Below are 13414 nucleotides of genomic sequence, written 5' to 3' on the forward strand. Positions count from 1 at the left end.
TATTGGATTTTGAAATAATTCGCTAAATTTTTGTGGTCATGGTGTTTTTCTTACATGTAAGACTAAGATAAAAAAAATTCGTCGTTTTTAGACTAGAGAAGAACGTGAAAAAGGGCTACCAGTTACCATGGAAGTGTTCGATCGTAAGACATGTAATGTACCAATGACGCAATGTGGATTCATAGGTAGGTTCAATCTTGGAATTCTCCTTATCCAGCAATAAACAAGTAATCAAGAACAGCAACCAGCGCCCTCTTTTCAGATATGTTCGTTCGAGAAGCATTTGTTTCATTTTCGGAATTCGCAAGTTTGGAGCATCTATCCACACAGCTCGAAGCCAACTATGAGCAATGGAAAGGCCAATCGTCATCATGGACACCGGCCAACAACCTAGCCTTGCACATCTGACCCACCCGCGACTATTCACTGACTCATTGCCAAAAGAATCCGGCTAATATATAGGATTGCTGCCAAACACGATACCGGCTCATTGTTCCTCTTTCGTCTAGGAAACTGTGACTTATTAACCCCGTATATCATAACCATGAATCCTACTAGGTTCGTATAGCCTCTACTAATTCTTCGAATGTTTTCTGCTCGACGACGTTCGCACCTAATACTCACTTTATCATTGTACTCGTTCTACACTACGAAATATGCTCTTTCTATCGAACTTACCCCGTTATTTGTTCAGTTTTTCATTGAATCAGGTTGTTTGTATAGTTGTTTTTCGACGGTGTTCTACGTCTATTTAGCTTTATTTTGCCTTTAACCGATAGGTGTTTTTCTCAAGCAATACTCAGCGCTTTGATAAGTCTGGCTTTATTGAATCCTCGTCCTACCTTACTAGTCCTGCTTCTCCTTGCAAGTTCTCTTTCACTGCCTGCGCTTTACTTCTCTTTTTCGTTCATGTCTAGTCATTCTCTCGAAGTCAGCGACTAAGTCAGCTCTAGTCGGAATCACCGCATACTGTCTAAGTCAGTGAATTCGACTGATTGTCATTTACCGTTATGTCGCTACTACTACTAGCTAGTTTTTATTTTCAGTAACGTTGTTCGTATTTGCTTCAAAGCACTGGACACGCTGTTCAAGTCTGTGCTTTTAATTGGTTTTGCTGCTTACAATATCGTTAGATACAGTAACCTTGCCAGTGAGATGCTATCACATCATTATTCATAGAAAATTACCGTATGATTCCTTGATTTGTAGTCATTTCTTATAGATATGAACAGATTGTTTTTACGAACCTTCTTTTTTTTTTCTCCGAGTAGTTAGAGGCTCGTTGGCCTCCTCACGAGCTATTCTCTTTTTTGCTCACTGTTCATCACACATTATCGATCGTTTGTTTTCTCTTGCCATTTATCATCTCGTCAGAGAGGTTTTTTTTCTTTGTCCTAAGTCTCTTTTCAGATTCTCGTGAAAATTTATTTATTTTATGTTGATGTCTATTATATGTATGTGCTAATGACATGTTCAAAACATTTCAGTTCTACAGTGAAATTTTTCTGGTTTTCAAGAAAGCGAAGCCATTTAATTAACATCAACGAAAAAGTAGTGGATGTGACAGTGAGCCGTTCTCTTCTCTGACGTTTTCAGACAAAAAATCCTTTCGTTCTCGTCCAGTCCAGTTGATCGGACTTATAATCGTGCTGGAGACACAGATACTTACAAATTATTTTCTGGCTTTTTTCACCTAATGAAAAGCATCCTGGATTACACTCTTGATCTTTGGTACATTAAAACCTAGATTGCATCAAAATTGTTGATTCCATGAGGTTTTTTCAACACCCATCAAACGAAACAAACCTGTTCCAAGTTCAGATAAGATATGTATGAAACGTTAGCCACGGGACCAAAATAGTACTTTCTTTGTACGTACTATTAGTTTGTCAAGATATAAATGAGGCTTTCGTGGCAGTCCTATTTTCGAAAGTATTACGAAATATGGGGCGCTGTAGTGCAGTCGCTAAGAGTTTCCGCTGTGGATTCGAATCCGACCTAGCAGAAACCGAACCTTTCATCCCTCCGAGGTTAATAAATTGGTACCGGACTCGTCCTGGAGGATAGAAAAACTGATTTGACACATCGGCTAGCCCTTGTAAGTCACTGTAAGGCTCCTCGCGCGTTCGTAAACGTTAATACGAAGACTGGGTAGATGTCACATGCGTAGGATCATCCACATAGAGATTGATCAACGCTGTGCACTTTATCCTTTTAACTTCATTTGGAAATAAAAGGCCACGATTTTTCTCCCGTTTGTTCACTATTTTGTTCGTAATCAGTTTGTTATTTGCAAATTTCGCTTGCATGCATTCGAAATTTTCTGCTTGTTTTAGAAAATGTTGGACCAGAAATTCATCGTTCGTGTGAGCATGCTGTACGATTTCAAGCAAGGCAACAACGCGACCGAATCTCTTCCAACTCTGCACTCGAGCTTTGGACTGGACTGAATTTCGGGAAGTCAATGTTTCAAGTGGTTCAGCGCTTTCATGACGGATACGAAGATACCTCAACTACAAAACAGAAACAGTCTAGCAGAAATTCGAAGTGCTCAACTGGTGATGCAGCACAAGTTGGCTGAAAAGAGATCCCCTGACTTTAATCACGATGTCAATTACGCAAGAACACCTTTGCGTTATAGCTTCTATGAATGGCGTGGCGGCATTGGAGCAACGGCAGCAGCCCGCGACATCGACAGCAAATTGGGCGAGGGCACAACTACCATCAGGACTGTCAAGCGCTGAAAAGTGCTGGCTCGATCGATCCCTCATCCCTCGACAGACGGCATCCGGTTCACCCGGGTATCCATATATCAATTTTTCTTTCCGCATTGAAAAGAGTTTCTCGCAGATACTATTACTGGAGATGAGATATGGGACCTCTACGGCTCTAACTCCCACCGTGACGTGTGGCTCTCTCGAGGAGAAGACCCACCAACGCAAGCCAGATCGAAACTCTACTCCAAGAAGTGTCTCCTTTGTTGCTTGTTAGATTCGAGGGGAATGCGATTTTATGAGTTCCTACAAGACCACACCTTCACCTGCTCTATATACGCTAGTCAGCTTCAGAAGTTCGCATCGGTCGTTCGAGAAAAACCTCCGAGACGAGCTTCAGTGCACCTCCTCCACGATAACGCTATGCCCCACGTAGCTAAGGAGACTCATGATAAACTTTAGAATTTAGGCTGGGACATCCCCCCTAATCTTCCGACTCTGCCCCCTCACACTGACTACCACACAGTCCTACCCTTAAAAGCTTTCCTAGCTAAGAAAATCTTCACCATGTTTGAAGAAGTCGAAAGGGCGGTCATTGACTTCTTCGACTCCCAGTCTCCCCAATTCTGGGAGAAAGGGATCATAGACCTGCCACTAGGTGGGACACTGTTGTAATTGATAATGGTGATTATGTTACTGATTAATTTTTATTGTAAGCTGAGTAAAAAAAAATAGAACAAAAAAAAATGACAAATGGTGACAAGATTTTCTGTCCAGCCTAATATATACTGGATGCCATTCCAACTCAACCATTCGACAGTTAGGGCAAAGAAGTGTTTCCTTTTACGTCGTATCTCTGTCGTCCCCTATCCCTTCTGAGAAAAAGGTATCTGATTTAGCCATTCTTTCTGCCTTTTTGTCTGACTTCTCTTTTTCGCGCTATTCGCTGCATATGTGATAAAAGCAGCGATAAGATAAGCTGGTTTAAGAGTAAAGTAATGATAGATGCAACTTGTTCCAGTACACATTTTTCAATAACCAAAAATAGAAAATAGACAAAAATTGAATGTGAAAAAAAAACTATTTTTCGGAAAGGATTTTGCACTAACCTCATAGAAAAGAAAAGGGGATCCATACCGATGGACTTAAGCTTATGAAAATAAGAATGCACGGCAAACTAAGATTAGTGAGAAAAAAAAGGAGAAGTAAGAAGTAGAGCCCGTTTCGGAGAAGAACCGAGGACTATGTCTATTATCTGTGGATGGGCCAAAGGTTCAAAACTATATTTTTGTCTTTCAATATTTCTGGGTACGACGCATGATTCGACTACAATTCAGTGTTTTCTGTCAGTTTCAATTTGTGCGTTGTAGAGCCTGCACTCGCATTAATAAGGAAAAATTTCGCTAAAGAGTAAAATGAGCGACATAAATTTATCTCGAGGGCCAATTTACTGGATAGATGAAGGCAGCCGCCAGATAAAAACAAATAAAATTGGATGGACAATCTAGACGGAGATAGGTTTAACTTCAGTTACTCTTGAAAAGTTTCGAATATGAAAATATTCTTAGCTAAAAAACGAAAAAAAAAGTTTTCTAGTCAAAAAGCCAAAGGAAAATGACACCACGATCAGATTATTTGCAGCAATGACCTCCTGACTTTCATATGAGATAATTCTGAATGAAACTTAAATGCATTATGCTTTCTTCGGTATTCTTTCAATCTCGATTTCGTTGCTGTTTGGTTTCTAACATTAAAAAAAAACTTATTCTGCCCTAACTGTGCCAGAGTTGCAGCGCCCCTCGTCATGAAATTTCAAAAACTCTTCGTCTACATGTCTTTCAAAACATTTCCACGTTCTTTTCAATCACTTCAGGTAGTTGCTGGTGATGTCCCTCAAAATTGTATTTAAGGGATATTTTATTGCACGTATTACTCCTGTATACTTATTAATTTTTAATTTTTTTATTTATAGGTAGTGACGTCAGGAATAGAATGAGCGATTGAACCTTCGGCGAACCCTTTATTTTCAGCGTTCAACACCACACACTAATTTTTCCGTAATAATTCTTCATAAAGTGAAGAAAAATTACTTTGTATGATGATACTAAAATTAATGCATATGTATTCACTGCAATCCCTTTAAACAAAGTAAATTGCCTCAAATTTATGATTGTCGTCGAACTTCTGGTCATCCATCACGGTGTTCCTGTCGGTCACATCAAACACAGTGAGGAAGCTCTCGGTGCTGCTCCTATTCTCCTTCACTTTAATTGCAGCAATTAGTTCATCATTCGTATTGGGGATGAAGTTGAAAGCTGTAAAGCTACGTTCACGATTTTCACGATTACGAATGGAAGCCGCATCAAATGATTTCAGATCTGGAGAATAGATCAGGACTCGTGCTCCTCTGAAAAATTCTGGATTTAAGGCGTTAATTACCAGCGACTCTTAGGTTACTTCTCCTACTTTTTCTTATCTTTTTCCTTATCAAATGCGGATTCCGATGCTTTTCTCGGAAGGAAATACCACATCTCCTTAGCGCTTGACCATTGTACTGCTTCAAATGTCATGTAACCACTGCCATATCCGGCTCCACGACGTGCACTAGCGAAAAAATCTTTCCAATTTTCGTTATTGACCTTGGATGTTAATGAAGTTTCACTACATTGTTTCATGGCGAATTTGGTTTTCAAAATTACATACCGTAGTACTGTGATCAGTTCTCGTAATCACAATGATATTGATATTCACACAATATTGTCTACGGTTTTGTCTGGATTTACTTGAAATTCCTTGATGATTACTTCTCTTCTTCGTGTTTCGGAATGTGAAAAGTGAACAAACATACCCAGACGTAGCTGCCTACGTAAGAACAATTGTCTTTTACGTGAACCATGCTGGTTTCATTTTCTAGAGTTTATATTACAAGAGTAACACATCGAATGAAAATCTATATATCTTCGATTCAATAGAAACAATTTAAAACCACATAAAGAAGAATTTTGACATAAATTAATTTCCATGTCATTCCATATAACTAAGTGGCAAATCTGAGACAGACTTTTTCTAACTGGGGACCTCACCTTTGGCAAAGATATGGATTTATCGTAAGGAGCAATGTAGCAATTGTCTTGCGTAAGTATTGTCGAAAATTTCCCTTCAGCTTTCTCGATCTGACCCCTGTTTAGTTGAAATTACAGTATTACTTAGAGGAATAAAATTTCAAATATAGGATAACTAACAAGGCGATCGTCTCCGGATCGCTCTCCCATTTCACTGTGACATTCTTCTTATCCAAACTCAGAGTGAGCGTTCCTTCTTTAAAAACTGCACTGCATACATCTTCTCTCTTTAGCTTCACATCAGCAATGGCAACCAGTTTGAACGACCGATCTGTAAATCACAACATCTGTAAAAACATCTCGACGGAGAAAAATTTTAAAAAAATAGAATCAGGTTAAAATATGACTTTACCTTCTAACGACAACGTATATCCGACCAACACAAGCTGAAATTTCACTACTGGAGTACTTCATATTGTAATCTTTCATAAGGTTATGGATCAGAAATTTTCAGGTGGGTTTATACGACCTGCTAAATGTGTAAAGTGCTATGAGAGAATCAGCAGTGAAAAGGACAAACCGTTACAAGCGCGAGAAGAACCTTCATGGTTGAGACGAAGAAAAGGAATAGATTTTAGGAACTTTGGAGCACCTATATATATGCACTGTCATATGGTGCTTCTGTAAAGCTGTGTACATTGAAACAACCTATGAAATGTTAATTCAATTAAGTCCGCAAGTTACACTATGGAATAAGACACGGACTGCTGTGTTAAAAAAAAACAAATTAAGGCAAACAATTATGTCAAGAGCAAACAATTGCGTCAAGGCCAGCTTGTCAGAAAATTACTGTGATCGCTCAACGAATCAATCAGGTGAAAGCGTGAAGTACAGTCGTCAGTACGAGAGGTCGTCTTCCACAGGTCTTCCTGGTTATCCAGAGAAAGCAACCCGAAAATATGAGAGATACGATCCCTACTTTCTAACAATGCAAATTATTGCGCTATAAAACACCTGTTGCTTATCCTCCGTCCAAGATTCGCAACTAAAACAACTTAAAGAAGCAGCAGAAACTGGCCCACCTGCTCACGTTTCGCAGACGGATTCTCATCGTTCTTGAATTCTTATTGAAGTTGTATCGTTGGAGAAATCGGTGCGAGCAAGGCGGTTTTACATGCCTTTTCCCGGGTGGCTAGGGTGACATGAGCGCGATCATGCTCATACTCGTGACCTACACGGCCAGCCTAATCAATCTTATCAGATCCGAACACCGCCAAGTTCAGTGATATGTTGCCTTTGATGAAAAGCCTTTCCGCAATGTTCTTCTTCTTCTTCTAACTTCTGCAATTTCGTTCATTTTTATTTTTTTTTAACACCTTCTGACATCCAGTGAAACAGGCTCCAACTAACAAAATACCCTTTCATTGTCCATGTTCAACTGTCCTTGAATCTTGACTTGTTGGAAGCTTTTTTTTTTGTTGATTTGCTTCAGCTGCGGCCAAGATTGGTATTGATGTTTACTAACATCTAATATTTTGGAAGCAAAATGACGTCAATGAAGTTTTCGAACGGGGTAGGGCATCTGGATGGGCGTGGATGTGGGTGCCACCCTCTCGTCCCCTCAATCTGCAAAAATCCCAGACGACAGTATGCACGCATAAAAGTGCATGAAGTACATTTATTATTTGCCGAATGCCGAACTAATCGAAGAACTAGAATCTAATCAATGAATGGATATTTTGCCACTTGGACTCCGTAACTCTGCTAAAATCCCAGATGACAGTATACACAGTATATAAGATTCTAGTTTTTGGTTAACTCGGGATTCAGCAAATAATAAAATGAACTTCATGGACTTTTATACGTGTATACTGTCATCTGGGATTTTTGCAAAGTTGTGTGCATTAGACCGAACGTATGAAATGTAAATGTAGTTACGAACTAAATTTTGCAGATATGAAGATGTTAAAAAAAAATCCAGCCAAACGTTTTATTCGAACAGAAGTTATTTTCGCCGTTTTATTCCTCGAACTGTTTTTTTTTTTCTTAAACCACTTCTAGGCGACTTCGACGTAGTTGATAAGAGGTTCTGCAGCGGTTGCGGTTGATCGGTCGACGCTTCGAAACCGCCCTGGAAGCAACCAAGCATTTCATAGGGAAGCATACACTGTTTAATGTTTAATGTTGTTTTATTCTAACGAATCGGGGAAAAAAAACATTACCTGAGGAAACATCTTGTCCAAAATGTAAGCTTTCTCCGATCATATCTGAGCAGATCCAGCAGCGTCCACACGTAACTCTACCCTAAATCGTCCAAAGATTTCTAAAGTTAGTCAATCAATTTTCTAAAGTCAATCAATGGTCCCGATAGTCCAGAATAGTGATTTTTTACCGTTCAACGTTTCCTCTGAGTCACTGCCAACAGAGAAGTTTGTTGCATTAGTTGTTTGTCAAGAATGTTCAATCTCTCTACTGGTCATTTGTAAAATATTCGGGCACGTTGAGGCATTGAGGGGGCGGGAGGGTGGCACCGAAATCCACGCCCATCCAGATGCCCTACTCCGTTCGAAGACTTCATTGATGTCATTTCACTTCCATCCGTCGCGTCTATCTGCTTCTTCTTGTCTTTGAATTCATCTTTACGCTCTTTCTTTATGCAAATATCAAATCAATATCAAATATTTCCATCTTGGCGGTGATTTTTTGTCCTAGTCATCAATTCTTTCTCAAGAACATGTTGGAGGTTTTTTGTCGAATTATCCGTCACTTATCAGTCTCCAATGATTTTAATTCTTGCATGTTGGAAATTTTTCAGAACTCCTGATCCCAATACATCATTTCGATGAGGTTGAACCGGCGCATAGAAACAGCAGGTCTGCTTTCGGCGAAGAACTATCTAATATTGTTCATTCCAGGCTCCTGTCTCGACAAAACGAATGCAGAGCACTCAGATTCGTCTCAGCATAATCATCGGATTGGACTTGATTGAGAAAGCAGTAAGATAGACTACGAATGACGCGCTGGTAGAAAGTGGGACCGGCAAATCTGCTAGAAGCTGTTGGCGCACTGATAACACGGAGTACTTTTAAGGGAACGGTAGAAACGATATATGAAAGATTTACAACAACAACAACAAAAAAACGTCTCTTAACTCTGGCGCAGTATCAGCTGCAGCTTAATGTACTCTCCGTAAGTTTAATCTCTCGTACCACTTTTCCTTTGGTTTCCCATACCATTTTCAGAAATCCTAAACCGAAAACTAGGCTGGAATTTCGAAAGAAGCGAACTGCTTCAGACATAAAACACGAGCTGATGATGTGAATTGCGACAGCTGAGTAACTAGAGTGTTCATCATTGCTGAAAACGGTCTCTTACAAATGGACGTCACAATCGTTATCGGAAATTTTAACACAAAAGTAAAAGACTCTAACGGGACAGTACAATACCACGGGGTTTATGCTCGAATTCCGTAGCAAAAACGAAGCACTGATTTCTGCTTATCACGTCTTCTCATTCCTCTTCATTTTATTGAAATTTCTTTTCATATAGAAGAACTGTTTTGGACAGGTATGGATTGCAATACACCACACCTAGTCCTCAGATTAATCACACAGCGACTATGCCGTTACTAAAAACCGTGCACGTACTGCAATCATTTTGCAGCGATTTCGATAAGCTTCTCTTCTAGGCTAAGAAGGAATCGGCGGTAAGATGGAAAAGGAAGTTTGTTGTCGCGAACAGAGGGAAAAACTAGAAAGGTATGACTTGAATTCACCACATACTGCTGTTTGTAGGGAAGACGAGCTGTAGAAGCTTGCAAGAGCACCCTACAAGTACAGGCAAAATAAAGTCTTGAAAGATGGCAAAAGTCACCCAGGGCTTATCTGTTTTGGATCACTTTCTAATTGTTTGCAACTACAGTTACGGTGTAATTCTTCGTAGGTCACATGTTTGGATGTAAACAACTGGGTGCTATCATCATCCAGGAAAGGCGTATAATATATCCTGCTCAGTCTCCGCATTGCGACTCCACGGCTCACTCGTTAGCTGATAATATACACAAAACTAACCGTATTGTACTTCTGCAGATTATTCTGCTTAGAGATTTCACCGGAAGGAGCATCAACTATACTACATCTCTACTACCCTGGTCATGTGTTTGCATCCAGTTAATGCAAATATGACTATTTTCTTTGTTTAAAATTCATTTCTATTTTAATGTCTATGAAGTATGATTTTATGTGATAGAGCATTTGCCTCCCGAAGAGTGCATAAGGCAGCTTATATGTATTATATATATGCTTATATTTATACAAAGTACTCAAAATCTATATGAAATAGTACAACAGCGCTGCGCGAATGTTTACCGACATGACGGAATCTTGCAGAAGCGATACGAACAGAAGCGATGAGACAACACCAAAAACGCAACCAATGTGTATTTCGCATTGACACAGAGAAATGAACAACGCAACACGCATGATGGTGGTCTACTCCTCTGGGTAGGCCTCCTCGCCACCTTCTGCATCGAGATCGCCCATGTCATCAGCGGTAGCTTCCTGAAACGTTTACAAAAATTAAATGTGGCAAACGGAAGACCACCTGCACAAAATGTAAGAGTAGTAATCGTTGTGGAGATGTTAATTACAGCTAACCTGATATTGCTGGTATTCCGAAATGAGATCATTCATGTTAGACTCTGCCTCCGTGAATTCCATCTCATCCATTCCTTCACCGGTGTACCAATGTAAGAAGGCTTTGCGGCGGAACATGGCTGAAAGCGACCGATTAAATCACTTCGATCGAAAAATTCCCGATGAAAAACACCACACACCAGTAAACTGCTCCGAAATACGCTTGAACAACTCCTGAATGGCAGTAGAGTTTCCAACAAATGTAGCGGCCATTTTCAGACCTCTTGGAGGAATATCGCACACTGCTGTCTTAACGTTGTTTGGAATCCATTCCACAAAGTAAGACGAATTCTTGTTTTGCACCGACATCATCTGGTCATCGACTTCCTGAAGAAAAAATCCTAGCTTGTTTTAATGCAAGAATCTTAGCGAGCATGGATATCTGTAAAACAAAAAAGATCTTTAGCATATGTAACCTACCCGCATGCTCATTCTTCCGCGGAACATCGCAGCTACGGTAAGATAGCGCCCGTGTCGTGGATCGCACGCAGCCATCATGTTCTTTGCGTCGAACATCTACCACAAAAAATTAACAATCCTACTTGAGATCGAGATGGAATAATTACAGCAGATGATGAAAGCGTACCTGCTGAGTCAGTTCAGCTACAGTAAGAGCACGGTAGGCTTGAGCACCCTTAGCTGAGAGTGGAGCGAAACCAGGCATGAAGAAGTGAAGACGTGGGAATGGAACCATGTTGACAGCCAACTTACGAAGATCAGCATTCAACTGACCGGGGAAGCGAAGACAGGTAGTAACACCAGACATTGTTACAGACACTAAAATCATAACAATAGCAGTAGTAAGACTATACATCTTGAGTTCGTTACTAGCCAGCTCACCAAGATGATTCAGATCTCCATATGTTGGGTTCGTAAGCTTCAATGTTCGGAAGCAGATATCATACAAAGCTTCATTATCAATACAGAAGGTCTCATCTGTATTCTCAACTAACTGGTGAACAGAGAGTGTAGCATTGTATGGCTCAACCACAGTGTCGGAAACCTTAAAAAGGATAAGTAAAATATGATCATTTTCAGTGGTATTTTGAAAACGGCGTCGAAAAGAATACGCGCCCACGAAACTCCAGTATCCGACTGGTCCCATTGTGCGCAAAATCATCTAACGTGTGTTAAAACATTGATTTCTTGCAATGAAAAAGAGCGTTGAGCCTCATCTCGGTCTGAGACGTTCGCTAGTCCAGCAGCCAGTACGCACTCGTAACGCAACAGTCAGCGCATATTTTCTGTGAAAATTTGACTCGATTCAATGCCTTCAGCAAAGTTGTTCACTCTTAAAAAGGTTTTTACAATGAGTGCTTTTCTTAGCTGAAAATCAAAACTTTTATGCTAACATAATGTCAAAGGAAGTTGAAGCCGGATACCTGGTTTAAAAATTAAAGAAAGATTTTTCAACCAATAATTAGCACGACCCATATGTTTCTTAGCTTTTTTTAAATCATCCACAACAAAAGAGTTCCAGAACTAGATAGCGTCTGTCTATATGCTTTACCCGCTACAAAAACATTCGCTGAGACTACTAGAGATTCTAACTGGTCTTGCTCAGCGCCATTTCCCATAACGTCGAAACCACTAGCCCATTGAAAATCGTCGACGATACGCGGGATGCATCTATATGTTGGGTGGTTCCAGGCTGATGCCCTCAATGCTGCAGTGAAGAAACCTCTCTCTTTGAAAACTACATCAATTTTGCTCTTATTTCCTAGGCATTTCTATAACGTACCTTTGGCGAGGGTACAACGGAAAACGAGGACATGATTCTATCAGGGTACTCTTCCCGAATTTTAGAAATAAGAAGTGTTCCCATTCCTGATCCGGTACCTCCTCCAAGAGAGTGGGTCAATTGGAAGCCCTAAAAACAATCTAACAAATTACACAATTACAAAATGCAAGACCAATACGGGTCCCGAATTACCTGGAGACAGTCACATCCTTCAGCTTCTTTGCGAACTACATCAAGAACATTATCGACTAGCTCAGCTCCTTCAGTGTAGTGCCCCTTCGCCCAATTATTTCCAGCACCAGACTGTCCAAACACGTAGTTATCAGGGCGGAACAGCTGCCCGTATGGCCCAGAACGGACCGAGTCCATCGTTCCGGGTTCGAGATCAACAAGAACTGCACGAGGCACATACTTTCCTCCTGAATACAAGTCAATGACTCGGACATGAATCCTATCTTGGTCTCACAATGCTGGGTATTGCGTAATCAGTGGCAGTTGCAAACGCGGCCGATCGATATTTCGGCTCTATAAAAAAATGAGGCTACGGCAACCAATAGACGACTAACCGTGTGCTTCGTTATAGTATACATTGATTCGCTCAAGCTGCAAATCAGATTCGCCACTGTATGTGCCATCAGGCTTGATACCATGTTCGTCAGAGATCACTTCCCAGAACTGAAAAAAAAGAACCAGTACGAGGATGATGGTAAGGAGTGAGAAAGATGGGTAGGATATGACTGGATGCAAAAAGAAATGGCACGATGTTACTCATAGGACCATTTCCAACGGGATCTTGTGAACCACCAAAAAAAAGTGGGGATGACTATGAATCATCGTACTTCGGGGGACTTTTCCTTACACTTCGACGTATCAACTCCTCAACGCTAAGCTAGGGGTAAAACGCTCTCGAATTCAGAGAAGGAACCAGTCGAATTGATCGACGGTCCAACAACTATGCCAGACAAAGATCACACACCTTTGAACCGATCTGGTTTCCACATTGGCCAGCTTGTACATGCACAATCTCACGCATAATTGCCGCAAACGACTTCTACAATACGAGAAACCTTAGAAAACGAACTAGCAGCAGCTAAACACCACCAACAAACGAAGTAGGCGCGAGAAATGAGAGGCACGCCGCTCCGAATTTGGGGCATCGACGAAGATAACACCGTACCATGCTCACCTGCGCATCTACAAAGT

General features: G+C 40.6%; 5 protein-coding genes across 8 annotated transcripts in view; 3 read left to right on the forward strand and 2 right to left on the reverse strand.

Moving 5' to 3' along the window:
- Positions 1–408, forward strand: part of RB195_007731 (uncharacterized protein) — a gene marked incomplete at both ends in the record, with an annotated part of 33333 nt that extends 32925 nt beyond the window's left edge. For both annotated transcript variants that reach the window (XM_064181519.1, XM_064181520.1), the window contains 2 exons: positions 92–185; positions 263–408. In XM_064181519.1, the coding sequence (XP_064038302.1) occupies positions 92–185; positions 263–408 (240 nt within the window). The remainder of the gene's footprint in view (positions 1–91; positions 186–262) is intronic.
- Positions 409–1452: 1044 nt separating this feature from the next.
- RB195_007732 (uncharacterized protein) lies at positions 1453–2450 on the forward strand (the record flags this gene model as incomplete). Its single annotated transcript, XM_064181521.1, has 2 exons — positions 1453–1566; positions 2337–2450. 2 exons carry the CDS (start codon positions 1453–1455, stop codon positions 2448–2450), a joined length of 228 nt encoding a protein of 75 aa, XP_064038304.1.
- Positions 2451–2489: 39 nt separating this feature from the next.
- Positions 2490–2744, forward strand: RB195_007733 (uncharacterized protein; the record flags this gene model as incomplete). The annotated part of the gene is made up of 1 exon (XM_064181522.1): positions 2490–2744. One exon carries the CDS (start codon positions 2490–2492, stop codon positions 2742–2744), a length of 255 nt encoding a protein of 84 aa, XP_064038305.1.
- Positions 2745–4853: 2109 nt separating this feature from the next.
- RB195_007734 (uncharacterized protein) lies at positions 4854–8010 on the reverse strand (the record flags this gene model as incomplete). Of its 2 annotated transcripts, none has more annotated exons than XM_064181524.1 (6): positions 4854–5121; positions 5181–5353; positions 5798–5894; positions 5957–6107; positions 7829–7907; positions 7999–8010. In XM_064181524.1, the coding sequence occupies 6 exons, from the start codon at positions 8008–8010 to the stop codon at positions 4854–4856; spliced, it is 780 nt and encodes a 259-aa protein (XP_064038306.1). The 2 variants fall into 2 exon arrangements, with proteins under 2 accessions (XP_064038306.1, XP_064038307.1); XM_064181523.1 differs by lacking the exons at positions 7829–7907; positions 7999–8010 and adding exons at positions 6189–6222; positions 6357–6383.
- A 2256-nt stretch (positions 8011–10266) lies between these two features.
- On the reverse strand, positions 10267–13391 carry RB195_007735 (uncharacterized protein; the record flags this gene model as incomplete). 2 transcript variants are annotated; one of them, XM_064181526.1, is made up of 11 exons in its annotated part: positions 10267–10335; positions 10432–10550; positions 10611–10797; positions 10891–10986; positions 11057–11247; positions 11311–11473; positions 12212–12340; positions 12404–12630; positions 12778–12886; positions 13188–13262; positions 13317–13391. In XM_064181526.1, the coding sequence occupies 11 exons, from the start codon at positions 13389–13391 to the stop codon at positions 10267–10269; spliced, it is 1440 nt and encodes a 479-aa protein (XP_064038308.1). The 2 variants fall into 2 exon arrangements, with proteins under 2 accessions (XP_064038308.1, XP_064038309.1); XM_064181525.1 differs by lacking the exon at positions 13317–13391 and having other exon boundaries at positions 13188–13244.
- Positions 13392–13414: the final 23 nt, after the last annotated feature.

Source organism: Necator americanus, chromosome I (assembly GCF_031761385.1).
Source record: "Necator americanus strain Aroian chromosome I, whole genome shotgun sequence".
Taxonomy (NCBI): domain Eukaryota; kingdom Metazoa; phylum Nematoda; class Chromadorea; order Rhabditida; family Ancylostomatidae; genus Necator; species Necator americanus.